The 22,474-nt window shown below is 47.8% G+C and overlaps 1 protein-coding gene and 2 long non-coding RNA genes across 12 annotated transcripts in view; 2 read left to right on the top strand and 1 right to left on the bottom strand.

Annotated features, from left to right (window-relative positions):
- The window catches only part of PPP2R5C (protein phosphatase 2 regulatory subunit B'gamma), a 122,930-nt gene extending 113,622 nt beyond the window's left edge, over window positions 1-9,308 (bottom strand). For 7 of the 9 annotated variants that reach the window (XR_013386932.1, XR_013386929.1, XR_013386931.1 and 4 more), the window contains exons 1-2: window positions 9,179-9,307; window positions 8,346-8,411 (exon numbers count right to left, since the gene is read on the bottom strand). Coding sequence is in view for 6 of the 9 variants with exons in the window: in XM_077910636.1 (XP_077766762.1) it covers window positions 8,346-8,411; window positions 9,179-9,205 (93 nt within the window). In the remaining 3 variants the exon portion in view is untranslated. Of the gene's footprint in view, window positions 1-8,345; window positions 8,412-8,825; window positions 8,992-9,178 lie in introns of those variants that run through there. The other 2 variants (XM_077910632.1, XM_077910633.1) reach the window with 2 other exon arrangements.
- The window catches only part of LOC144321175 (uncharacterized), a 421,562-nt gene that overhangs the window by 126,080 nt on the left and 273,008 nt on the right, over window positions 1-22,474 (top strand). The window lies entirely within an intron of this gene.
- LOC144321165 (uncharacterized) overlaps window positions 10,154-22,474 on the top strand; it is a 28,662-nt gene continuing 16,341 nt past the window's right edge. For both annotated transcript variants that reach the window (XR_013386928.1, XR_013386927.1), the window contains exon 1: window positions 10,154-10,585. This is a non-coding gene — a long non-coding RNA (uncharacterized LOC144321165). The remainder of the gene's footprint in view (window positions 10,586-22,474) is intronic.

The raw sequence follows: 22,474 nt of genomic DNA, 5'->3' as shown, positions 1-22,474 counted from the left end.
GTGCCGAAGGGCCTGTGCACTAGCTACTTCCTCTGGCTGGAACGCCCTTCCCCAGATCTCTGCACCACTGGCTCCTTCTTCACATTCGGGAGTCACCTCTAACATCCTCTCCTTGGTGAGACCATCCCGAGCCACCTGAAGCAGCCTCGGGAAATGTGAGTAGCTTTGATATCACAGGGGTCAGGGAGTGCTCCTGATGTTGAGAGCTCCGGGGCCACTGCTCCATAGGGTGTGAGAAACCAAATGCCAACAGTGCACCTTACACACACCAGTGCACCTGGCGCTCGCTGAAAGCAAACTGCGCGAGTGCACGGGCCCTGCTGTGTCCCGCGCTGCACCCCCAGCACCCATCATGGCACCCAGCACTCAGGAGGGGGTCAGAGTGTGCCTGCGGGGTGACTGGGAAGGGGTCACCTGGAGGGAAGCCTGCAAGGTGGCAAAGCATGGCGTCCAGGGAGGAAAAGGACTTGGGGAGAGAGAAAGGTCACTCCCATGAGGGACAGGGCACCCTCCAGGGCCTGCCCTCTGCCATGCGATACTTCCTCCCATAAGATCTGGACCAGGATGCCAATCAGTAGAGCAGGTAAGAAAGCTTGCTCCTAAGGGTACACTGGGTGAAATGAGAGAGTATCGAGTATTATGCTATTTTATTTTTTAACCATGTGTGTTTTGATCCCCAAAACAAAGATAAAATTTCTAAAAAGGAAGATGGGAAGCACATTGTTTCCCCTGGACCTCCCCCAGGCCTGCTCCTATGGGAGACGGCGAGGCATTGTCCGGGTGTCAGGTGTAAGTCTTTGCAACTCAGGCAGTCCTGGGCTGGTGGGGAGCAGGGCCCCTCCTTCTCACCCCCACATTCCCTTCTCTTCTACCATCCGCTTTTCCCTAACTTCATCCACTTCCATCTAAATTTAATACTTCGTATTAGGAGTGACAGCCAATGAAGTTAAAATAAGTCACACGCACTTGAATTGAAATTATTTTGGAAAACACTACCGGTGCCTTTCTGTGAAGCGGGAAATATTCTTTACCTGCTGTCCAGTGGGGTAGCCACCAGTCACCTGCGGCTCCTGAGCACTTGAAATGTGGCTAGTATGACCGACGAACTAAATTTTCAAATTTAATTTGATTTCTATCCATTTCAAGAGCCACATGTAGCTAATGGTTAGCGTTCTCCAGGCATTTTGGTGTTCCTGCTGGATAAGAACAGCACGGGGCCAGAGCTACCATCCCGCTAGAATCATGCTAAGTTTCGTCTTAATAAAATATTTAAAATGAAGGAAATCCAATGTCCTCAAACTAATATCCAACCCCCCTTCGATTCTGGCCTTGTCCTCTCACTCCCCCAGGTGGAGGAAACGAAGATGACAGCATTGCCTGGATTTGGGCAGCAGGGCCTCCCAGCAGTGGCCCTTCCTAGACCTGACGGGACCAGAAGCAGAGCCCCGGAAGTCTTAGCTGAACACAACATACCAGCAGGAAGGTGCAAGGCCATCACCTATAATGTGTCAAGTTAGACACCACCGAGCCCTGACCTTTGGGCACCCGATGTTTTAAGGAAACACTGGAGACTTTTTATAGTGGAAATCTTTCACATGAATTTTCCCTGTGACTTGGGGAAATATCACCGTGATTCATGTTGGTGGCAGACTGACTCACACAGCAGATGCAGGTGGAGAGCTCTGCACCCGGACACGCAGGGCTACAGGCGTGCACTCACCCCGCAACAGCTTTAACATGGGAACTCTGTGCTTTTTCCATGAATTGGAAAACTTTTATAAATGATTTCATGTCATTCACTGAACTCTTTCTAGAATTATGTACCCTGTAAATGGAGCTTTTCCTGAAGAGGGAGAGGGGTACAACACATGCCTAAGGTCCAACACACTTTCTGGGGCTCCATATTTAATGGTGACCTTGTGTTTGCTGAGGGGCTTTAAAGCATCTATTTCCTCTGGTTGGGTCTTTACAAGAAATGTGCTCCATCTTGTCCCATGTCTTCAGCAGCTGCAGGGTGTGATGGATGGAGGGCCAACTCACTCCCAAGTCTACCCAATGCCCATGAGCAATGGGTGGGACACGTTGTTAACACCAGAAACGGTCAACATTTAAGTTCTTAACAGGTGACAACAATGTTCTTTTTGTCTTTCCCAGTGTTTGTACAGCAAGACACAAAACTTTCTAATATATATATAAAATTTATAAAATAGTTTAAAAAATATACAGTTCACCCTTAACGCAGGTTTGAGTTGTGCAGGCCTACTTCTACACAATTTTTTTTCAATAAGTTCACTATGTTTATATGTATTTTCTGTTAGCATTTTCTTTAGCTTACTTTATTGTAATAATACAATATACAATACCTGTACGATATCAGACATGTGTTAATTGACTGTTCATGTTACTGGTAAGGCTACCTGCCAACTATGAATAGGCTATTCGTAGTTGTTATGGGGGAATCAACAGTTACACAACAGATTTTTCAGTGTGTACGCTGGGGGGGGGGGGGGGCGTTGTGATTGGGACCCCTAGTCCCTATGTTGTTCATGTATATGTATGTTCTACTGAGAAAAGTTCTCCAAATAAACTAAAAAAAAAAAATACAAAGCACTGAAAATCATATCGGAAACCTATTTAAAGATAAATCCTATTTTGAACTGCTTTAATTAAAACAAGATCTTTTGAGACTATACATCTTACCACCAACCTCTGGTGCTATATAAAGGCTAACTAAAACCAAAACCAAAAACCCTCTTCTTAAAATGTTCACAGGACATTAGAAAAACACCCAAGTACCATAATCTTTTGCTTTAGTCCACTGCTGTTTATTTAAAACAGATTGTACTGAAAGAAAACTCTGCATCAAAATTTCTTTAGAGGATCGAAAGATAAAGAAACATATTTTTTTCTTTCTAATTTATCATATCAGAAAAACAGCAAGCTCACTGATTGGAAGCTCCCTTTCTTCCTGAGAACTTTTTTTTTTTTAATTTTATTTATGATAGTTACAGAGAGAGAGGCAGAGACACAGGCAGAGGGAGAAGCAGGCTCCATGCACCGGGAGCCCAATGTGGGACTCGATCCCGGGTCTCCAGGATCGCACCCTGGGCCAAAGGCAGGCGCCAAACCGCTGCGCCACCCAGGGATCCCTCTTCCTGAGGACTTTTAAAACCCACCAACACACACTTCTTGCCTCCAGGTCCTCACATACACGGCAAGTGCAAAGAAGAACCAAGCTAAATTGCTGTCCTCGAGTGCTTAATCTAGTTAGGGAGGCAGATCGAGATAAACAAAAGTTGTCCAAGGCAGTATAAAAGTTAAGTGACCGGTAGAGCCAATAACTGTTATATGAATTTAAAAAATGGAAAAAACATGGGCCAAGATGGTGAGAAAAGCTTCCTTTAAATTTCAGAATAAATGAACCTGAGCTGGAACTCAGATGACAAAGGGAGTAAGGGGGGCAATGAGCATGTAAAGGGTGTTCAACAAAACAAGGCTTGGGGGGCTCCTGGAGACACTTTCTAGGGTCCGTGCTTTTACAACACAAAGACATGATTTGCCTTTATAACCATCATTATGCCAATTTTTCACAGGCTGCAAGGCACAGAATATCAAAACAGACAATGCAGGAGCAACTCAAAAAGCCAGCTAGCTTCTATGAAGCCAGACATGAAAGGAATTTGCAAAAACATGGTGCAATGCCATTTTTCTCAGAGAATTTTTGTGAATGGTTAGTTCTCGTAAAAACATGCTGCTTATGTCAACATGTACTGGGTGTGTTACTATTAGATGAATTCATGAATATTCTTACAATTTGTTTTAATTTCTAGTAAGAAAAGTTATCAGCTAAAGCTGACCTAAATAAAAGCTCTTCGGGGTCCTAATTTTTAAGAGTGTAAAGGGGTGCTGATGCTCTTTAGGTTTGAACATTGCTATTCTAAAGGAGGAATGTGTGTCAGGCATGATTTGCAAGTGAACGTACATCCTCTGTGGAGAGGTTTTCCTAGGACAGTGGTCTCACCGGGGGCTCTTTTGCCCTCCAGATGTCTGGGAATGTCTGGAGGCACTGTGGGTTTGTCAAAACTGGAGGGTGGGGGGGGACCACTGGCATCTTGTGGGGAGGGCCGAGAGTGCTGGCAAACCTCCGCCAGTGCGCAGTCTGCAGGGCAGCCCTGCGGGAAGCATCTGGAACATGTGTCAACAGCCCTGAAGGTGGGGTGCCTGTTCAGTACAGCAGATCTCACCTGGGAGGCACTTTAGGGTCTGCCCAGTGCCCTGCTTGTCATATGGAGCAGGAGCGAGCCCTGGAAAGGGATGGGAAGCTCACAGAATCTGCCCCTAACTCACATGCCCTCCAATCCACTGCTGATTATCCCCTCTGCAGAGCCTCTGTCCTGAACACCAGGACTCTAAGCAAAGACGATGCAGCGTGGCTGGGAAAGTGGGCCAAGGCTTGGTGATCAAAAGCAGGAAATTCTACCCCTATATGTAATAGTTACTTAGGAATTGAAAAAAAAAATCTTAAAGTACTGGTTCTTTGGGTCCTGAGTTTCACTGGAGTCCGGTTTAGGGTTGTGTGGAGAAAAAGTGGGAAGAGAATGATGGGCAATGAATGTGGCGGGAAAGCCCCCCGCCCCGCAAGAGCCCGGGCTCAGAATTCAGCCTGTAGACCGTGGCTTTGGTGTTATAGGGGAGAGGAGTTGGGGACTCTCATTGCAGGAGGTGATGATCACAGCTGCCTCCCCAGGAAACACACCAACCAACAAACCACTTCCACTGTCCTCCGGCACTCAAGTTAAAATTCCTGCTACACAGCCGAGACTACAAAGTCCAATTTTCTTAAAAAGATACTCTTCACAAAAATGTTATCTATGTTACCATGTAATGGGTGTTACTGTTAGATGAATTACTATTATTGAAATTTCAGTTTTAATTTCTGAGACATAAGTCTACCAGCTACACCTATGGGACTTCAGTAAGCCTGGCCCCTGCTCTCTGCAACACCAAGGTGGGTTGGAGGGGAGGCAAAGGGACAGATCATAGAGAGAAAAATGTCATTACTAAAAGTAGAACATGTCAAGATAAGCTAACAAGTTGGGGAGAGGACCATTCAAGTTTCTTTCAAACAACAGATGTTATGTACGAGTTGCTGTAGAGACTTTCAAACAAAGCTAAGCTGAAGCAGGACATAAAATTCGTGACCAGAGAACAACACTCAAAACAACCTTTAATGTGCTTAAAACAAATCACTTTACAAAGACTATTAACACTTTTAAAAGCAAACTGGACACAGTATACAAATTAAAACTACACAAAAAAATTACTGTGGCACGGTCTGATCTTCCAAAACGGACTTCACAAACCTGAGCGATTTATTAAGATTCTGGATATTGATAAAGCGTGCCTAGTTATGTTTGCACAGCTCTGAAGGTTACACTGAGAACAGGTGCTCAGAGCTGAGTTCTCCAACTTCCTGTTCCCCAGGAGCCCACCTGCAGCCTCACTCCCCAGAAGCGTATCATGAAATAGACCCATTAGGACTGGGCAAACTTTGGTTTCCAGGACACATGTGGGTAAGTCAAATTTAAACATCCTACTTGAAAGAGAAGAGAATAAAACAAAACAAAACAAACATATCGATACACATCATTCAAGGAAGCAAGAAATTTCTAGAAAAGTGTGCATAGCAGCAGCTATGACCTTTAATAGTATTTTGTTACATCAGAAGATATTCTCTGCCACACATCCTACAGGAAAAATTTCTTTCTTTCAAGAGGGGCCATGCCTCATCTATCCCATATAGTTAAAAATGGCCAAATCTGAGACTCACCATATTTTTAAAGGTGAGGTACTAGGGCCACAGAAGCCAGGTGACATCACTTAGTGGCAATCAGGAGTCAGCATTTTTACTACCTAATCCCCAGGTGAAAACACTTGCCCCTCATCCTTCCGACTAACCTCCCCAGGCTTTTTTTTTTTTTTTTCCCCCAGGCTGTCTTTTAAGAAAAGAGCATTCTGCAGTTCCACAAGACTAGGTTACAGCCAGCCAGAATTTTAGTACAAGGACTTTCCCATTCTTGAAGTGGTGTGTTAAGTCAAACCACCACAGGCCAGGTTCTGTTCTGCTTTTCTCTGTTGAGGTGATTTCCCAAAAGCCTGGCTACTCTGCCCTGGATGGACACCTGTTCTGTGTGGCCCTCGGGCTGGGAAGCCCTGAATATGGTAACTGCTCTCACACAGGTGAGTTCATGGGTGGAGCCGAGGGAGAGCCAGCTGTGAAAGTAGCGTGACATTGAACAGGTCTGAAAAGCAGCACGGGAATAGCAGTCCTATTTGAATTGTTCAGGTTAAAATATTCATGTTCAGAGTAACGTTGACAGGAGAGGGAAAGAGTGCACAATGAGGGTTTCATGCACCTGAGTGGGTCAATCGTATTTGGTCACTGCGTGGAACCAGATATGAAATGAGATGAAGGCTGAGAAGCAAAACAATTAAAAACAAAACAAAACAAAACAAACCAGGCTCAACCCAAAGTTCATATGAGAATATTGAAGTGCCTCAATTTGTGTTCCCGCAAAAATAATTTACACAGTGACCTGCCAACTGTCATGCTTAACATGCCATGTTGCCTCTGGGATCCTTATGAGGAAGTAGTGAAGGGCCCACCATTTCAGTATTTTTCGGTGGTAATTTCAAGCTCTGTAGCTCCAGCTCTTAGTAGCACTAGAAAAAATACAAAAAGACAAGTGGGGCATCACACTCAGGCACTGCAGGCCACACCTCAAGAGTCTTAAGCATCTGACAGTCTAGGAACCCAATCCACCTTAAAAACACGCATTCTAATTATGAGCGGTTTCATTATCTCTGAGTTAACTGATAGATTTTTGAGGTTCAGACTCAAAATCATTCATCCTTAGAGTCACGTTCTCTCTGCTACAACAGGAATAAATGAACCATACACACTGATATTCTTTGTCACACCAGCTGTGAGAGAAGACAGGTACGTAAGCAAGAAAGGTTTGGGGGAGGGCTGGGAGCCTTAGCAGTTTTAGTGAAATATCAGTAAACAAGAAAAAAGAAAATACACCCTCGCAGGGTGGCCAAATTTCATTTAAATCAATGTAGTCAAAAAAGTGACACGGAAGGAAGCAAGTCAAAAGCAGGAATACCACAGTAAAACGTGATTATGTGCTAAAATAAAGGGCAGGGAAAGACTGGCATGGATAATCCCCAACTACTGATATTTAAGAAACCTTTGGATTTCTGTTTTTTTGCTTTGGGGAGGGTGACAGATTTGCTGGAACAGACCACCTGCTCAAGAGGACGGAGGCTTGGAATGCACCAAATGATAAGGAAAAGATACCCCCCTCCCTCTGCCGGGTTAAGGAAAAAAAAAAAAAGGCTACTGCCTATAATCAGCAGTTAACTGTGTTTTCCAGACGACTCTGAACTCATTCTAATTCAACTTATAAGAAGGGGTCTGACACTTGCAAATTAATGTCATCTGTGATAAGACCAGGGACCTCGATGATCCAGCTCTGGAGAACGTGACAATCAAGCAATTCTCCGCTACCAATGATCCAAAAGGGCCTGTCAGCTCTGCCTGGGTCCAGACGGCTCCAGAATCCTTAGCCTGAGGTTCTAGTTCAACAACTACTCACAAGGAAGAAAAGGCAAAGTGCTGACTCTGCAAATATTCTCAAAGCACAACTGTGCCAAACAATGACATCAACCCCACTAGGTAGACACAGTCCTCACGGAGCCCACAGGTGAGAAGGGAAAGAAGTCAGAACTGGCCAATGGAGAGAGGAAAAAAAAAAAACAAGTGAAAAGATGAGGGAGGATTGTAAACAGTAAGGTACCAACACTACTGGGGAAAGAGGCTCTGGGAATCGGACATCAACAGAGGAGCCAGTGTGAGACTGAAGCAGCGAAGACCGCACCAGGGTAGCAAAGGTGATGGAAGGAGGAGCCACGGAGAGGGACGGACCTGACCTGGCGGCTTGTGAAGGAAGGAAGGGGAGGGTCTGAAAGCTAAAACGAGCCTGAACAACAGTGGTGAAACCAGTCTCTGCAGGAGGGCTGCTGCCTATGAGGTGGGGGTTAGGAACTTAATACCAGCCGCCCAGATCACACCTTCCATCTCTCTTTTCCCAGCCCGAGATATTAAAAACTGAAAGAACTGACGTTTCAGGTCATGAGAAAGACTACGAGGAAAAACTCATGCAGGGAAACGTTCTAGAAGAGCCTGGTTTCCTCCACACTGTTTTTCTGCCCTTAGAGTTAAAACGTGTTCATGAAGGGGGGAGGGGGGGGAGGGAAAGGGAATATCGGAGAGCAGTTACCTCTGATTCTATTATGTCTTGTCCTTCTTTTGAACTTTTTCCACTTTTCCCTGCTTTTGGTGATTCCTGGGAAACATCAAGCAAATCAATTAGGCTTCTCGGTTTTTCGACGGCTACCCATCAGATAAGCCAAAGCGCGGCTTTAAAAACGGACTCGCGCTGTTTAACCGGCGCTCCGGACCATTTTAATCGGTACCATCGAGAAATCCCGACTCCTGTTGGAGACACACCAGGGCGAGGCGACTCCCCCGCCCCCAGATTCAGACCCTCCCTGTTTGCTCGACGTGTGTTTGGCGTCGGAAACTTGAGGCAGGAGCCGAGAAGCGCACGTCTGCGGGGTCCCCAGCACATCCCTTCCGGGCCTCGCACCCTAAACCCCGAGAGCTGGGATTTCGGGGCGGGATCCGAGGCGCTGGCTACCGGGCTCCACCTGGAGCAGCAACGTACCCCCCACCCCCAGATGCAACGCAGCACACTCACAGCCATCACCGCCGCCACCCGGGATAATAATAGTATTTCAGAGCGTCCCCCCGGAGAGGAGGCAGGTCTTCACCGCAGCGGGGAGCGGGCTCCATGGGCTCCCCTCCTCCGGCCCGGGGTCCCTCCAGCCCCCGCCCCGGGCCAACCACCTCCGGCCGCACCTGCCCCCGCCCGCGCCCCCGCCCGCGCCCCCGCCCCGCGCGCCGCCCCCGCCGCCGCCCCCGCCCCCGCCCCGCACGCCGGCCCGGGCAGTCGCGACCCCGCAGCCCGGGCGGCGCCCCCGCGCCCTGGGACCCCGCCCCGCGCGGCCCCTGCCCCTCCCCAGGCGGCCGGCGGCCCGGGCCCGGACTCACTTTCTCCTTCTTGTTTTTATTCGGCATGGCTGGTGCTCACCGCCGCCGCCTGCGCCCCGCAGCAGCAGCAGCAGCAGCAGCGCCCCCGCCCCCGCCCCGGCCGCCGCGACCCCCGGCCGCCGCCGCCGCCGCCGCCCGGGGACCGAGTTGCTCGCTCGCCCGCACTTCCCCTTCTCCAGGCTCCCACAGGCTGCGGCAGCCGCGGCGGCGGCGGCGGCGGCGGCAGCGGCGGCGGCGGCGTCTCTCCGCCCCTCCCCCGGCCCGCCCCGGCCCGCCCCGCCCCTCCCCCCGGCCCAGGCCCCGGCCCGCCGCCCCCGCCCCGCCCCCGCGCCGGCCCCGCCCCCCGGCTCCAGGCCGCTCGCCATTGGCCGACGCGCCCTCACGTGGCCCAACGCTCCCCCCGAGGCCCCGCCCCCGCGCGCGGCCCCGCCCCCGCGGCCCTCCTCCCGGCGCCGCGCCGCGCTCCGGCTCCCGGGGCCTCGTCGGCGGTGCCGGTGTGCCGCGGCGGCCGGGGGAGCCGAGCCCAGGCTGGGAAGCGGGCGTGGGGCTGCGCGCGGCGCAGGCGCGGGACGGAGACAGCAGGGGGCGAGCCAGGCGTGCAACAGGCACGCTTGAAACGGACGGCAGCAACTACTGCAGCCGGCGGGACGTGGGCAGGCGCGACCGGAGGCCTCCGGACCTCGCCGCCGCCGCCGCCGCCGCCGCCGCGCTAGCCAGGCTCCCAGGCGCCCGCGCGCCGGCGCACAGGACGGGATGCGGAGGCCCGCGGCCGCGCGAGCGGCGGTTTCGCTGGACCCCCGCCGGCCCCGCCCCCGGCCGGAGGCCCCGCCCACACGGCGCCGGAGGCCCCGCCCCCGAGCCCCCCTCCGTCTCCCCCCACGTCTGGCCCCGCCCCTCAGGTCAGGCTCCCGCTGCGCCAATGGGGTTTGAGTTTACTCTTTGCTTTGGCTTGAGCGTAAACCACGTGAGGAGGCTTCTGCCTCGTGACCAGGGCGTCACGTGACGCCCCTCTCCGCGCTCGCCGCTCTGGGGCCCGGCGCTCTCCCGGGGAAGGCGGGCGACCCTGATGAGTTACTAACGCAGCGTGTCTGGTGGCACAAACTCCGGGGACCGCTCCTGAGAGGCGTGGAGGCTCGTCGCCCAGAAATGTGTAGGGCGATGAGGCGCTGGGACTGGACGGGCTCCCGTGTGACCGGCGCGGCCACGCCCCTGCCGCCCCGGGGGCCCGGCTGGATCTTCCGCGGGCGCTTGGAGATCGTTGCGCCCCGTTGGGCACCCGGTTTTCGCTCTTGAAAGTTGCTAGGCAAAGCATTTTCGGTTATTTTGTTCTTCGCCGCGACGGGAGGGCTAACAGAAGAAGGAGAAGGAAAAGATCTAAAGTGAGGAGTGTCGTGGGAGGTCCTGAAAGTAAGTGCTGCCCGCAGGTGTCTGAATCCGCGTCTGCAGGCGGGTGTCGGCAGGTGAACGGCCGTTTGTGCACAGGAGGCGGTTTTAAGTGGTTTCATCGTTGCTCAAAAACAAATAGTTAAAAAAAAAACAACAACAACAGGGGGTGTAGAAGAGTGTCCTCCATTAACTTAGTTACGCTTCATTTTTAAAATAAAGCACATGCTAGCGTACATCCGTATCAGAAAGGAGTCGCTCTGCACCTGCGTGTGACCATGAGGCTCTAAGGGGGCCGAGGGTCTTCTCGGAGGCATGTCTGTGCCTCGGGTATCCTCGTGTTGTAGCTCCTGCTGCGTGTCGCGCATCAGTCGCTCAGCAGACATTTGTGTGATGCCCACTGTGTGCAAACCACGGGGCAGGGGAATCCACCAGGGACAAGGCACTGCCCTTGTCGGCTTGCACGCCCCATCCTGGAGGTGGAAGCAAGAACGCCAGCGATCAGAAGGATGTAGCATTCCGCAAGTCCACGTGGGCTGGGCCGAGAGGGTCTGGCTCAGCACGCGAGAGCCCTGCACCAGGAGTATTTTGTCATGGCTAGAGGTGAGAGTCAGAATCGGAAGCCTCTGACTGGTCTTGCCAAGGAATTGGACTTTTTTTTTTTTTTTTTTTTGGAATGTGACTTAGGGTCACTGAAGGATATTAAACTGGGGAGTGACATGCTCACATGTGCACGAGGAAGACATCTGTGGCAGGCATGTTGGGGGTGGAGTAAAGGCAGCAACCTTTAGGAGAGCAACCAGGATGGAGTTAGGGTCCAGGTGTGTGCCAGGGCATGGCAGAGGCGCAGGCAGCAGGAAAGCCTGCTGGAAGGCAGGTTGTTCCCTAAGTAGCTGCAGTGTGGTCAAGTGGCCAATTTGAGTTCCTGTCCTAAATTTTGATTTACTGGTTCAAAAAGGCAGGACAGATGGCCCAGTCAAGAAGATCTAACTGGGGGAAAAAAAAAAAAAAAAAAAAAAGGTCTAACTGGAAATAAAAGAAGGAAAGATCTAGGTCCAGAGGCATACAATACTCAGTAATCTTACTTGCCACCAAGCGGACAGTGGTTTGATGTGTGGTGCTATTGAGTTCCAAAGACACCCCCGAAGATTGCCACCTCAAGGCCCAAGAACACCCAAAGAGCTCTGTTAGATGAAGAAAAGCCTCCTGCTTGGCTCTTGAGGAGCTTTGACAAATGCCAGGAGCCAGTTGCTCCTGCTAGCTGGGAGTAAACACCACCCAGTCCCGCAGCACATCATGCCCAGAGTCCTTCCCTAAGCAACTAAAACCTCTAGGGAGATTCTGAAAACTTAAAGTTTCACAGGTTAGTTCTAAAACAATCTATGAACGTTCTAAAAAAGTGTTCTAAATATTTCAACAAGTTTCTAATGCAAGTAGTAAAGAAAAAGGGAAATGATCCCAAAATTAATTTCATTTTCCTGTAAGTGGGATGAAAAACAGTCCCCTCCTTTTTCCCCTCCCAAATCCCCAAGTCCAGTGGAAGCAATAAGACAGGACAGAAATAACCCAAGGTGGAGAGAGAATGCCCTCAGAGCATTATAGATGATGGATAAGGAGGTTTTGGAGAGAGGAGGGCTCCTTCAGAGACGCAGGCAGCAGGAAGCCTGCTGGAAGGCAAGTTGTCCCTAAGTATCTGCAGTGTGTTCAAGGGGCCAGTGTGAGTTCCTGTCCTAAATTTTGATTTACTGGTTCAGGCAGGACAGATGGCCCAGTCAAGAAGGTGTAACTGGAAATAAATGAAAGAAATATCTAGGTACAAAGGCATACAGGGCTCAAACAAACCGGAGACAGAGAGGAAAGTGTGCTGGGGCTGATAGTCTGGGAGCTGTCCCTATTCCCACTCCTCCCACAAACCCTCAACCTGATGGTTCTTAAATAGGGGTGATTTTGTTCCCCAGGGGACACCTGGCAGTATCTGTACACATTTTTGATGGTCACAACTGGGAGTGTGTGTGTGTAGGGTGCCACTAGCATCTAGTGGTTAGAAGCTAGGGATGCTGCTAAATATCCTACACTGCACAGGGCAGCCCCTCGTAACAAAGCATCCTCCCGCCCCAAATGTCAACAGTGCTGAGATGGAGAAACCTGGGTCTAAACCCACGTCAAACGGATGTGATGCAATCCACCCTTTCCCCTTTGTGGTTACCGAGAGCTGCAGAAGGTAATGGGTGTGAAAGCCAGAACTGTGTTTACAGGCCTCATTTAAGAAGAAATTGTCCATCTGGACAGAACTCTGTAGTTTGCTGAATGTAACACGCACACACAGTCTCTCTCTCTCTCTCTCTCTCTCTCTCTTCCTCTCCCTCTCCCTCTCTCATCATTTTTCGGTCCTTGACAGAAAACCTAGAGAAAGAAAAGGTCAGCTGTGTCTTAGAAAGATGAGAGCAACACTCTGCTACAGTCCGGGTCCTGACCGCCTCCCAGGACAGCTGCACTGGCCACCATCAGCGTTAGAGCTGAAAGGTGGTGAGACAGCCTTTCCAAAACCATTCTGAATTGTGGTAAAATACACATAATTAAAAATTCAGGGGCAGTCCCGGTGGTGCAGCGGTTTAGTGCCGCCTGCAGCCCAGGGTGTGATCCTGGAGACGCAGGATCGAGTCCCACATCAGGCTCCTTGCATGGAGCCTGCTTCTCCCTCTGCCTGTGTCTCTGCCTCTCTCTCTCTCTCTCTCTCTGTGTCTATCATGAATAAATAAAATCTTAAAAAAATAAAATTCACCACGTTATCCATTAAAATGTACAGTTCAGTGCTGGTAAGTATATTCATATCTTCACATCCAATTTTTTTTTTCATCTTGCGAAACTGAAACAGCCCTCATTCCCTGCTTCACCCAACCCTGGAACCCACCATTCTGCTTTCCATCTCTTTGGATCTGACAACTCTAAGTACCTCGTATAAGAGGAATCATACAGTATTTGTCCTGCTGAGTCTGGCTTATTTCACTTGGTGTAATGTCTTCAAGGTTCATCTGCATCGTAGCATGTGATAGAACTTACCCCTTTTTAAGGCTGAGTAATATTCCATTGTGTGGGTAGACCACATTTTGTTTATCCTTCATCCTTTGATGAACACTTGGGTTGCGTCCACTTCTTGGCTATTGTGAATAATGTTGCTATGAACGTGGGTGTGCGGATACCTCTTTGAGACCGTGCTTTCAAATCGTTGGTATATACCCAGAAGCAGAGTTGCTCGGTCATATGGTGATTCTATTTTTAATTTTTTTTTTTAAACATATTGTGAAGAATTTTTTTTTAAATTTTTATTTATTTATGATAGAGAGAGAGAGAGAGAGAGAGAGGCAGAGACACAGGCAGAGGGAGAAGCAGGCTCCATGCACCGGGAGCCCGACGTGGGATTCGATCCCGGGTCTCCAGGATCGCGCCCTGGGCCAAAGGCAGGCGCCAAACCGCTGCGCCACCCAGGGATCCCCATCTATTTTTAATTTTTTGAGTGTCCTTCATGCTGTTCACCAAAGTGGCTGCACCATTTTACATTCTCACCAACAGTGCACTAGGGTTCCAATTTCTCCACAACTTCAGCAACACTTGCTATTTTATTTTATTTTATTTTATTTTATTTTATTTTATTTTATTTTATTTTATTTTATTTTATTTTTTTATTTTATTTTATTTTATTTTATTTTATTTTATTTTATTTTATTTTATTTTATTTTATTTTATTTTATTTTAATTTTTTTTTTTTTTGATAATGGCTAACCTGACTGGTAGGAGGTGATATCTCATTGTGGTTTTCATTTGCATTTCTCTAGTTATTAGTGATATTGAGCATCTTTTTATATGCTTGTTGCTATTTTTATACCCTCCTTGGGGAAATACCTAGACAAGTCCTTTGTCCATTTTTAAATTGGGTTGATTTTTTTTGTTGTTGTTAAATTGTAGGAGTTCCTTAAATATTCTGGTTGTGAACTCTGGTCTGAATCGTATTTTCTCCCATTCTGTAGGATGACTTTTTAGTCTGTTGATTGTGTTCTTTGATGCACAGAAATTTTAAATTTTGCCGTCGTCCATTTTTCTCTTTTGCTGTTTGTGTTTTTGGTGCTCTGTCCAAGGAATCATTGACAATTCCAACGTCAGGAAGCTTTTCTCCTTTTTTTTTTTCTGAGAGTTTTATAGTTTTAGCTCTTATGTTTAGATCTTTGATCCATTTTGAGTCAATTTCAGGTTCATTATTTTGCATGTGAATATCCAGTTTTCCCAAAACCATTTCTTGAACAGACTGTCCTTTTCCCCATGAGTGGTCTTGGCATCCTTGTTGAAGATCATTGACTGTCTATGTGAGGATTTATTTCGGGGCTCTTTATTCTAGTCTGCTCTCTCCCATTGCCTGTCTTTATGCCAGCCTGCTCTTCTGATTACTGTAGCTTTGCATAATATTTTGAAACCAGGAAGTGTGAGGTCTCCAACTTTGTTCTTCTTTTTCGAGATCACTTTGGCTATTCAGGATCCCTTGAGATTCCACATGCATTTTGAGATGGATTTTTCTTTCTTAAAAAAATTCCATTGGGATTCTGATATTGCATTAAATCTATAGATTGCTTTGGGTAGTTTTGATACATTAAGAACATTAAGCCTCTCACGCCATAAACACAGGATGTCTTTCAATTTATTTGTGTTGTCTTTAATTTTTTCAACGTTTTACAGTTTCTGGTGCATAAATCTTTTACATGTTAAGTTTATTCTAAAGTATTTTCTTCTTGATGCTATTATAAATGGAATTATTTCCTTAATTTCTTTTTTGGAGTGTTTGTGTTTAGTCCATATAAACACAACTGATTTTTATATATTGATTTTTGTATCCTGCAACTTTGCTGAATTCATCGATTAGTTTTAACCATTTTTTACAAATGGAATTGTTAGGGTTTTCTGTATTGTAAGAGCATGTTGTCTGCAGAGATAAGTTTACTTTTTCTTTTCCAATTTGAATGCCCTTGCTTTCTTTTTCTTGCCTTGTTGTTCTGGTTGGAACAATTGCTGTGCTGAATAGAACCAGTAAAAGTCATCATCCTTGTCTTCTTCCTGATCTTAGAGCAAAAATGTTCAGTTGTTCACCTTTGAGTATAAAGTGAACTATTGGCTTTTTATATATAGCCATTATTGTAATGAAGTAGTTTCATTCTATTCTTAGTTTATTGAGTGTTTTTATCAGGGAGTGTTAAATTTTGTCAAGTGCTTTTTCTGCATCAATTGAGATGATCATGTGTTTTTTTTCTTTTATATTGTTGAGTAGTATATTCTAGCAATTGATTTTCGTATGTTGAACCATCTTTGCATTTCAGAAATAAATTCGAGTTGGCCATGATATATAGTCTTTTTAATGTGCTGCTGAAATCTTTTTGCTAGTATTTTGTTGAAGATTGTTGTATTGATATTTGTCAGGGATATTGTCTAAATTTCTTTATTATAGCATATTTGTCAGGCTTTGGCATCATGCTAATTTCATTGAATGAGTTTGGAGGTGCTCTTTCCTCTTGAATTTTTTGAAATAATTTAAGGACTGATGTTAATTCTTCAATTTGTTTGGTAGGATTCACCAGTGAAGATGGTCCCGGGCTTTTCTTTGTCAAGAGGTTTTTGATTGTTGATTCGATGAGATTGTCTTTTCAGGATATATATTTTAACTTCTGCGTCTAAACAAATTTCCCTTCCAGAGGACTAGTCCTTCACTTTCAAAAGTTATGTGCTTTTTATAACCATGTACTTTCCTCAGAAGATTGTTAGAACATGGTTTTGGAAGAGTAAGCTCTGAAGTCATTACTTTATTGCCATGTACATTTTCTTCTTAAATAGAAAAACAAAAACAAAAACAAGCAAACCTTGACAATATTCTCAACTTAACTTGGCATACAATGATTTCTGGTGTCTCCAGATAGCAAATGTACTCAGAAGATAAAGAAGAGTTGCCACCATTTCAGGTATGTAAGAGGACGTGGACTGTGCAGCAGCCTTTATCAAACCATGAGTTCTGACTCACAGTAGACAGATAGATCCAGGACTAATGACAGAAGGTCTTTAATCTGGTAAGCGCCCAGATAGGGAGGTCAACAGGCCCTGGCAGCTGCGAATTCATGGGAAAGGCAGAGAATTGGTACAGAGGATCCCAAGTCCTGCCACTTGCTGTTTGCACATGTTGTGCAAGTTTGCAGGGCTGAGTTTCTGTGGTTTCTCAAAGTTGTGATAACCTACCTAGGCTAGAAAAAAAAAAAAAACAGTTGGACCCAGGATTCCACCAACTGGCCCAACAGGGCTCCTAGAGTCCTCAGGGGTGTTCCTCAGTGAACCTGTGATGTGCCAAAACAGCACTGACTTTGAAGTTAGAGCCATCTCCCACTTTCATCCATCTCTCCAGCCACCCATTCATTCTTTACTGAGCCTTACTAGCCATGTCTTGTTCACTTAATCACTATGGGGCTTGGCTCCCTCATCAACTCCATGGAGATTAAAAATGCCCCCTTGAAGGCCAGGGAGAAATGGGATGGGGATGAAGGAGTGTACCTGTTGTGATGAACACCAGATGATGTACAGAAGTGTTGCATCACTATATAGTACACCCGAAACTAACATCACACTGTATGTTAACTAACTGGAATTAAAATAAAAATTTAAAAAAATGCCCCCCTTGAAGATCTTTGTAAGAGATGAGAAAAAACTTATATAGAGTTCCCAGCGCAAGGTCTGGTCAGAGCTGGCTTCATGGGTCTGTGACCTGTGTGGTCACTCTGGGCCACGTGCAGAACGCACCATGCTTTGGTTAATGCTCAGACATTATCATCTTGAAATTATTACTGTTTTTGGACAAGGGGCCCCACATGTGTTTGTGGAAGTTCCTTCCAATTTACAAAAAGCTGCAAAAATAAAGTCAGTGGAGAGAACACCCATATACCTTTTACTCAGATTCATGTATTGTTAACATTTTACCCCATTTGCTTTGTCTACAATTTTTTTTCTGATTCATATAAGTCACTTGTATTATGGTGCTTTCTCCCCAAATACTTGAGTCTGTATGTCCTAAGAATAGGGACATTCTCTTATATAAGCGTGACACATGAGTTTGCATTGATACAATACCGGAACCGACATCTCACATTCTAGTTTTGTCAGTTGACCAAGGTAGACCTTCCACCACACTGTTTCCCTCCAGTGTAGGATCCAGCCCCCAGGGTTAGGTGTTGCCCTGAATGGTCATGTCTCCTTAGCCTCCTTCAATCTGGAATTTTTCTATAACCTTTCATTGTCTTTATTGATGCTAACAATTCATTTTTTTATTAAAACTTTTAAAAAATTAATTTTTTTTTCAAGTCTGCTACATGCCCAGTGTGGAGCCCAACATGGGGCTTGAGCTGATGACCCAGAGATCAAGACCTGAGCTGAGATCAAGAGATGCTTAACTGACTGAGCCACCCAGGCGACCCTGATACTGACATTTGAAAAGAGTACAGCTCCTCCTCCCATTTTATATTTGAACATTCCTCATTTCCGTTGTCTGATGTTTCCTTTGATTTGCTTGAGGTTGTTGCATCTTTCTCGAGATCATGCTTCTGGAGACAGCAATGCCCTCAGCTTTTCATGGTGACTCCAGATGCTGGCCTGAGTCAAAATTTTGAAGCAAGAGCAAGTTTTCCTTGGGTGACCCTGACGTCCCTTTGTGCCTTCCTTTCCTGCCTACGTAGCCCTAATGCAAATCTGCTCTATGAGAAGAGTGTGTAACGCATCTATGCTGAGATAGAAGTAGGACCGTTTGGACCATCTTTCCGTGCTTTACCCTTTTGATCTGCATGAGCTCTGTCCCCGGCATGCACACAGCACTGCTTGGGCTTCCTCCGTGCCAAGGAATAGGAACCGCTCTAAGCTAACTTAAAGAAAAACTGGGGGCACCTGGATGGTTCCGTGGGTTAAGTGTCTGACTCGATCTCGGCTCAGGTCTTGATCTCAGGGTTGTGAGTTCACGCCTCACATTGCGCTCCATGGAGCCTCCTTAAAAAACAAACTGGAGGTTGGATGAGGGAGTCAGCCATGTCAGGTATCAGGAGAGAGCATTGCAGCGTAAGGACCAACCAGTGCAAAGGCCCTGAGGCATAAATTGACATCGGCAATGCAGTCTGACTTAGACCATGAAAGCGTCGCTTTGGCTGAAGGGCAAGGGCAGATGTGTATGAGGGTGGGTGGAAGAAGCTGGGATGCTAATTGGCAGCTTTCACAGCAATCGTGGCTGGGCATCAAGTTGACTTGAGCTATTTTTTCCATCATAAATTGCTGCTGGTACTGACTGGATAATTTCACGTCCTCATTATTTTCGGGCTCATTCTGCTGCTGAGATGACACTGACCAGCATGGTAATACTGTAAGCATTTTACAGACTGCTGCCTGAATTGGCTTTGACGTGATGGGGAAGGCCTCATTACAGCCGTGTGCCTTTTCTTTTTTCAAAATCTAACTTGTGCCAAAAGGAAAATACAGATTGCACAGATTTGGGCAAGCACAGGTAAACAAGAGAAAGAAATGTTCATAATTTTTTATAACCCCATCTTCTGAAGACTGCTTTCCCTGTCTTGTGTATGTGTTTCCAGTTTTTTCCCAGTACATATATGTTTGTGTGTGTGTGGCATGAATGTGATCACACTAACCCTGCAGTTCCACAGCTGAACTGTGAGTCATGGCACCAAGACTTGCTCCTGCGGCTCAGTCTGTGGACCCTCCTGCCCAGGAAATGGGCTTTCTCTGGAATCTCCTGCCCCCGTATCACAATCCCCTTCATCCCCCTTCCTCATCAGAGCCCCTAATCTCTCCCTCTGTTGAGCCCCAGAGCGGGCTCCTCTCTGAGACCATATGTGCATCTCACACCGCCCACCACCACGTTGCTGACGTAGAGACCCTCCAGGGGCACGAGGGGCTCTAGTCCAGGGTCATCCTCCAGCCCTGCGTCTCTGACTCTGCCAGAGTCTCCTGTTTGCATCTCTGGGCTGGTGGATGTGGATGCCCTGACTCAACGTTGGTGGCCAAGGGGAGCCTTGGCTCAGACTCTCCTTCCAGATCTTTCCACCACTGGCTGCCTTGGGTGGAACATCCCTTGTTCTGACCCCTGGGGTCTGGCCCCAGTCTCCTCAGTCAGCATCCTGGTTTGGTCATCTACTCCCCAGAATAAAGAGTTGAAGTATCAGGAGTCTTTTCAGGGGCCCCCTGGACATCCATCGATTTCTCCCCTGATCAATTCTGCCCACTGTTGTCAGCGGCCTTCTTCTGACACGGGCTGGATCGGGTCACATCCATCTTCATCTTCTACGGCACCAGCAAGACAAATTGAACTCTGAGGCGTGCCAGGAGGGCCCTGTGAGCTCTGCCCCCACCCGAGCTCCATCCACCGCCCTCCCGGTTACCCCCCATCCCGCCACCAGCGTGGTCTGCTCTGCCTACACCTGTGCTGGGCTTCCCCAGCCTCCTGACCTGTTGAAATCCTTCTTGTTCTTCAAACTCGGCTCAAAGTCCACTCCATCCCTGCCACTTGTCCCCTTCTCCTCTGGGAGCCACTCCCTTTTCTGTGGCTTCAAGCTCCTCTTAGCACCTGTCAGCCTTATCTGGCATTTTTGTGGGCTGCTCACCTGTCCACTCCCCATCTCTTGCCTGGGATCTCTCGCCTCTTGTGTGCTGGGCTCACTACTTCAGCCCGCTGTGCAGAGCCAGGCTGGGTCCGCACGCCAGCTCTCTACTTCCTATTCCCCACCGCAGGGAACGGCTGGACCTCTAGCCATGGTTGCCACATCTGTAAAACGGGCATAATATTTGTGCCTCCTGTAGACATCGGAATGAAAAAGACAAGGTGTGACTGAATCTCTCTCCCTGATGCATCTGTAACTCTGTTAAGGGCAGGAATCCCAGCACATGCATCTCGGTCTCCCCACCCCTCCCACCCCACCGTACCCCTCCCCTTCCGAGTACCGTGTGTGGTATGCAGAAGTCGCTCAATCAACGATTGTGGAACTGAGCTGTCAGGCAAGTCGTGTGCTCCTTGCATGAAAGATGCTTCCTGTATTCCCATGGCACCTGGCATATTGTAGCCGCTCAGTAAATGTGTTTCACACTGAACATGGGGGTGCATTCCTCTGGAACTTGAAGCCATGGCCTCACTTATGTGTCAGCACGTTGTGGCCAACTGCTGACTCATGCTGGTTTCCTTGCATCCCGCAGGAGCAACGAAAAGTGGCATGAAGGGAAAGAGGGGCCATATGCCCAACAGATCTTCCCTGAGATGCTCGGCGTCTATAATTATTCACTGTTTGCAGGGAAAAGATGGCATTCTAATTTATGCGCTTGGCATTCTCGTTCTTGTCGTGCCCAAAACCCTTCTGCCCGGCATCACTCAGTGTCCACCCGCCGCAGAGGCTGCTTTCACCACAAATATTTGCCCTTCCCTTCCCTTCCTTTTCTCTCTTCTTTCCTTTCCTTTTTATTGAAGAATAAAGCAGAGCTCTCAAAAGACCAGTTTAAAATAATTTCCAGAGGTATTTGAATTATTAAGATTCTGCATGAAGCATCACATGAAATGCCTTTAATCTACAGTAGGCTACACCAGAGACGTGACGTAACTTCAAAACACGCTCCAAAGCCGTGATCTGCCCCGTGCAAGGTGGGGTGAGTCTGCGAGAGTGCGCCAGATGCTGTCACTCGGAGCCCAATATCCTACACCCCACAAAACGAGGCTGGCCTGTGGTGGCACAAAATAAACGAGGCTATTTTGGACCCAAACTATGATTAGTTTTTCTGGATGTTGCTGAAGGCTATAAAATACTCAGCCCACCCACATATGACTTGTATGCTGAATAACCTGCAGCTGTTACAAATCCATATTAAATCAATTTTATGGGCATTTATTCAGTACCTACTCTGTGCTTGATGATGAGCCAGGGGCCGTGAGGACTCCTGGCTCCACTTGACAGGTGGACTCTGTGAACTGTGAGGACTCCATGGGCTCCACTTCACGGGTGGCTGGAGAGGGGCTCATGTCAGGGGCAAGTAGAGGACATCGTGAAGTCGGTCCTGCAGACCCGGGCACCCAGACTCAGGCCCTGGCACACAGTAGGTGCTCCATGGTTGCTCCTGGCATGAATGAATTGACAGCACTCACCCTGTCCAGCACCTCCATGTGGTTATCTCATTCTGGGATGTCAACAGGGCAGGTGTATTAGTGTCCCAGGGCTGCTATTACAAAATGCCACAAAATGGGGTCCTTAAACAACAGGAATGTATTGGCTTACAGTTCTGGAGCCGAGGGGTCTGAAATCAAGGTGTCAGTAGGCTTGCCTCCTGAGGGCCTTGAGGGAAGGAGGTGTCCCAGCCCACCCCCCGCTGGCTTGCAGATGGCCATCTTCTCCCTATGTCATCCCACTATCCGTGTGTATCTGTGTCCCAGCTTCTCATCCTTTAAATTTTTTTATTTTTTAATTTTTTATTTATGATAGTCACAGAGAGAGAGAGAGAGGCAGAGAGACAGGCAGAGGGAGAAGCAGACTCCATGCACCGGGAGCCCGACGTGGGATTCGATCCTGGGTCTCCAGGATCGCGCCCTGGGCCAAAGGCAGGCGCTAAACCGCTGCGCCACCAGGGATCCCCCCAGCTTCTTATCCTTAAGAGGACACCAGTCCTATTGGATTAGGACCCACTCTCATGACCTCATTTCAATTTTTTAAAAATATTTTATTTATTTATTCATGAAAGACACACACAGAGAGGCAGAGATGCAGGCAGAGGGAGAAGCAGGCTCCATGCAGGAAGCCTGATGTGGGACTCAATTCTGGGTCTCCAGGATCAGGCCCTGGGCTGAAGGCAGTGCTAAACCGC

This window comes from Canis aureus, chromosome 9 (genome assembly GCF_053574225.1).
Source record: "Canis aureus isolate CA01 chromosome 9, VMU_Caureus_v.1.0, whole genome shotgun sequence".
NCBI classification, from domain to species: domain Eukaryota; kingdom Metazoa; phylum Chordata; class Mammalia; order Carnivora; family Canidae; genus Canis; species Canis aureus.
This window is presented reverse-complemented; position numbering and strand designations above follow the sequence as displayed.